This window comes from Suricata suricatta, chromosome 11 (genome assembly GCF_006229205.1).
Source record: "Suricata suricatta isolate VVHF042 chromosome 11, meerkat_22Aug2017_6uvM2_HiC, whole genome shotgun sequence".
Lineage (NCBI taxonomy): Eukaryota > Metazoa > Chordata > Mammalia > Carnivora > Herpestidae > Suricata > Suricata suricatta.
The window spans coordinates 40448336-40452466 of NC_043710.1; the positions used below are offsets into that span (position 1 = coordinate 40448336).

Here is a 4131-nt window from a genome sequence, read left to right on the forward strand (position 1 = left end):
CAGGAATAAGTCGGGCTCCCCCTGGCGGCCCCGGCTCCCCACTCCACTCCTCCGGCGCCCCCGCCCTCAATCTTCTGCCCCCACCTAGCACAGGTTGGTGTCAGTGGACCAACGGACACACGGACAGACGGACGAGAGGACCACCCGCTGGGACGCCTGGGCGGCCGGAGGGGCAGGGAGGCGACGGCTGCGGCTTGAGGAGCAGGAGCAGGTGCTGCGGCGACGAGCGGGCGGGGCAGGACGGAGCAAAGCGCCGGGCGGGGGCGCGGCGCCGGCTTGCGTGGGGCCAGCGGGGAGCGGAGAGGCCGCGACTCTGAGTGAGCTGGGCCAGGTTGCGCTGGGGGCTAGGGGATCTGGAGGGGAGTCCGGTGGGGTAGTGACTCTGGAGGGCGCGGGATCCCAAGGAGACAGAAAGGACAAGCGCTGGAGGGGGATCCGAACAGCCGCGGGGGGGCTACAGAGGGTGGGGGCAGAAAGGGGAACATACGTGGAGGCCAGACTGGGGGTCGTCAGAATATGAAACTAGAGCTTGGAAGGGGGCCGGGAGCAGAAATGGGTAAGGCAAAAGAAACGGTGGGGGTTGTGGGAGGTCTGGTGAGTTGGTAAGATCCGGAGGTGTTAAGTTCCAAGGTAGAGGAGGTGGGTTGAGAAGGAAGACTAGGAGGGGAGAAAGAGTCTAGGCGGAGGCCCAGGGGTGGTCCACGGTGGAAGAGAGTTGAGCTGGGATCCAGGACAAGGTGGGGAACAAGCCGGGTAGGGGAGTTCACTAGGCAATGGGCAGGTGGGCTGAGGTGTGAGGCTGGTTTAAAGAAGCAGGGATCAGGTGGAGGGGAGGATGAGTCTGGCTGGGAAGGCTTCCCAGAAGTGACCCCAGCACCGACTTAGAGTGGTCCGCAGGTGGAAGGGTGCCCAGGGAGGAAACCCCACAGTGAGGCCTAACACTTGGTCAGGAGGGTGCCCTCCATGGGGGAAACCTCTCCCTGGTGGTTGCCGGAGCCATGCTGTCCCGGAAAGGCATCATCCCTGAGGAGTATGTGCTGACACGGCTAGCAGAGGACCCTGCGGAGCCCCGGTACCGCGCCCGGGAGCGGAGGGCCCGCTTCGTGTCCAAGAACGGCAATTGCAACGTAGCCCACAAGAACATCAGGGAGCAGGGCCGATTCCTGCAGGACGTGTTCACCACACTGGTGGACCTCAAGTGGCCACACACGCTGCTCATCTTCACCATGTCCTTCCTGTGCAGCTGGCTGCTCTTTGCCATGGTCTGGTGGCTCATCGCCTTCGCTCACGGTGACCTCGCCTCTGGCGAGGGCACTCCTGTGCCCTGTGTCACCAGCATCCACTCTTTTTCATCTGCCTTCCTTTTCTCCATTGAGGTCCAGGTGACCATTGGTTTTGGTGGGCGCATGGTGACTGAGGAGTGCCCGCTGGCCATCTTGATCCTCATTGTGCAGAACATCGTGGGGCTCATGATCAATGCCATCATGCTGGGCTGCATCTTCATGAAGACCGCCCAGGCACACAGGCGGGCGGAGACCCTCATCTTCAGCAAGCATGCTGTCATCGCAGTGCGCCATGGCCGTCTCTGCTTCATGCTGCGCGTGGGCGACCTCCGCAAGAGCATGATCATCAGCGCCACCATCCACATGCAGGTGGTGCGCAAGACCACAAGCCCCGAGGGTGAAGTGGTGCCCCTCCACCAGGTGGACATCCCCATGGAGAATGGTGTGGGTGGCAACAGCATCTTCCTGGTGGCTCCTCTCATCATATACCATGTCATTGATGCCAACAGTCCCCTCTACGACCTGGCGCCCAGTGACCTGCATCACCACCAAGACCTCGAGATTATTGTCATTCTAGAAGGCGTGGTGGAAACCACAGGCATCACCACCCAGGCCCGTACCTCCTACCTGGCTGACGAGATCCTCTGGGGCCAGCGCTTTGTACCCATTGTGGCGGAGGAGGACGGCCGCTACTCCGTGGACTACTCCAAATTCGGCAACACCATCAAAGTGCCGACACCACTCTGCACGGCTCGCCAGCTTGATGAGGACCGCACCCTGCTGGAGGCCCTGACCCTCGCCTCAGCCCGCGGCCCCCTGCGCAAGCGCAGTGTGGCTGTGGCCAAGGCCAAACCCAAATTTAGCATCTCTCCGGATTCTCTGTCCTGAGCCACGATCGATCGCTTGGGCCCCCACACTGCATGTGTGCACAGGGGCCGTGTAGGATGGTATGTAGAGTGGACATGGTAAGGGCCCCCTGGCCAGGCCAGGGTCTGGTGTGAGGCTGGGCCCTCTTCAGCTCAGCCTCCCCTCCTGCTGTTAGCCCATGGTGTTACAAGACACTTGTCACTACGCTATTTCTGGCCTCAGCAGAAGACTGTACTGGGTTATTTTTGTCTCGGCTCCTCCCAGCCCCAGCTCAGGACTGGCTCACCCCCACCACCCCCCAGACTGGGGAAGCCCTGGGGAGTGTTGGACCCTAAAGTTGGGTCTCTGGACAATCCTGCATCCCCATGATCAATTGACCAACAAGCTGGGCACGTGGCTGGGGAAGAACAGTCCCAGGTTGGCAAACTGCTGCTCTGTTTCTGTGGCCCCAAGAGATGACCGGCCACTCTTGTTCCCTGGAAAAGTGAAGGCTTAATGGGTGGGCCCTGCCAGCTGGAGAGGATAGTCAATGAAGGAGCACATTCCAGCTGGAGGATTGGAGGTGTGGAACCTGCACAGACGGGGAAAGGCTGAGGCTGACAGGGCTCCCTTCCCTGGGGCAGATCAGGCAGGGAGGAAATGGTGTGAGGACACTCAGCTATGCCGAGCCCTGCTCAGGCACAAGGAAGAGGAGATGGGCCTCTGAGTCCCCACCCTTTGCCCTGACACCGAGGCCTCAATGGTGAGGGGCCACAGTTCCTGCCTCTCCCATTCTGCCCCTGCCCTGGGAGGCTGAGGTAGGCTGGGGCAGACATTGGCATGCCAAGCAGAAAGAGGCTGAAGAGAGGGGTCCTGCGCCCACCATAAAGATTGAACTCTGGTCCTGGCTTCCCACGAGTGGCTACCCCTCACTCTTTTCAGAGGGTAGCTGTGGAGGGTCTTTGGGTTGCAAAAGGAGAGGCTGGAAAGCTCAGGGGGTGAGTGAGGTTGCTGAGGCAAAGAGGCCCTTGGTCCTCTGGGTTTGACCCCAAGTGGCGCTCTTGAAGCAATGCTGCATATACTTGCCCAGGATTCTGCCTTCTCTGTTGTCAGTAAAACCTCCCTCAAATCTGGGCTGCTCTTCCTGGGGAGGGAGAGGCATGCTTCTGGACAGGGAGGGCAAGGTGCCACAGATCCTAGCCAGGAGGCCAGGCAAAGGGCTTGGGGCTGACCCTCGTCACCCAGTTCAGGGACTTTTACCTTTCTGCCTCAGGTAGCCCAGCCCTGGCAGCCTGTCAAACCATCTCAATTTGGGGGCACCTACCAGGCGTATAGCCCTGCATCCACTCCCAGCCATCTGCTGGAAGGCTGGGGCAGTCAGGGCAGGAAGTGGGCACATCATATGTATTAGTGTACAGGCACCTCGGAGATATCGAGGGTTTGGTTCCAGACCGCTACAATAAAGCAAATATCGCGATAAAGAGAGTCAAATGAGTTTTTCGGTTTCCTAGTGCATATAAAAGTTATGTTTACGCTATACTGTAGTCTATTAAGTGTGCAATAGCATTATGTCTGAAAAAAACAATGTACATACCTTAATAAAAACATATTTTATGGCTGAAAAGTGCTAACCATCATCTGAGCTTTCGGTGAGTTGTAATCTTTTTGCTAGAGGGTCTTGCCTCGATGTTGATGGCTCCTGACTGATCAGGGTGGGGAGTTGCTGGAGGTCGGGATGGCTGTGGCAATTTGATAAGATAAGACAACAGTGAAGTACCTGCATTGAATGATTTCTCTGTAGCATGTGATATTGTTTGATAGCATTTCAGCCCCACAGTGGAACTTCTTTAAAAATTCAGAGTCAGCCCTCTCCAACTCCACTGCTGCTTTATCAGCTCGGTTTATGTCACACTGTAATTCTTTTGTTGTCATTTCAACACTTTCACAGCATCTTCACCAGCAGTAGATTCCACTTCAAGAAATCGCTTTCTTTGTTCAGCCC

The 4131-nt window shown here is 57.9% G+C and overlaps 1 protein-coding gene across 1 annotated transcript; it reads left to right on the plus strand.

Moving 5' to 3' along the window:
* The first annotated feature begins 505 nt into the window (after positions 1-505).
* Positions 506-3713, plus strand: KCNJ11 (potassium voltage-gated channel subfamily J member 11). The gene has a single exon (XM_029957008.1). The coding sequence runs from the start codon at positions 999-1001 to the stop codon at positions 2169-2171; it is 1173 nt and encodes a 390-aa protein (XP_029812868.1). The 5' UTR covers positions 506-998; the 3' UTR covers positions 2172-3713.
* Positions 3714-4131: the final 418 nt, after the last annotated feature.

Excerpts from the sequence above, each read along its gene's own strand:
- KCNJ11 (XM_029957008.1), top strand. The coding sequence starts at position 999 with ATGCTGTCCCGGAAAGGCATCATCCCTGAGGAGTATGTGCTGACACGG.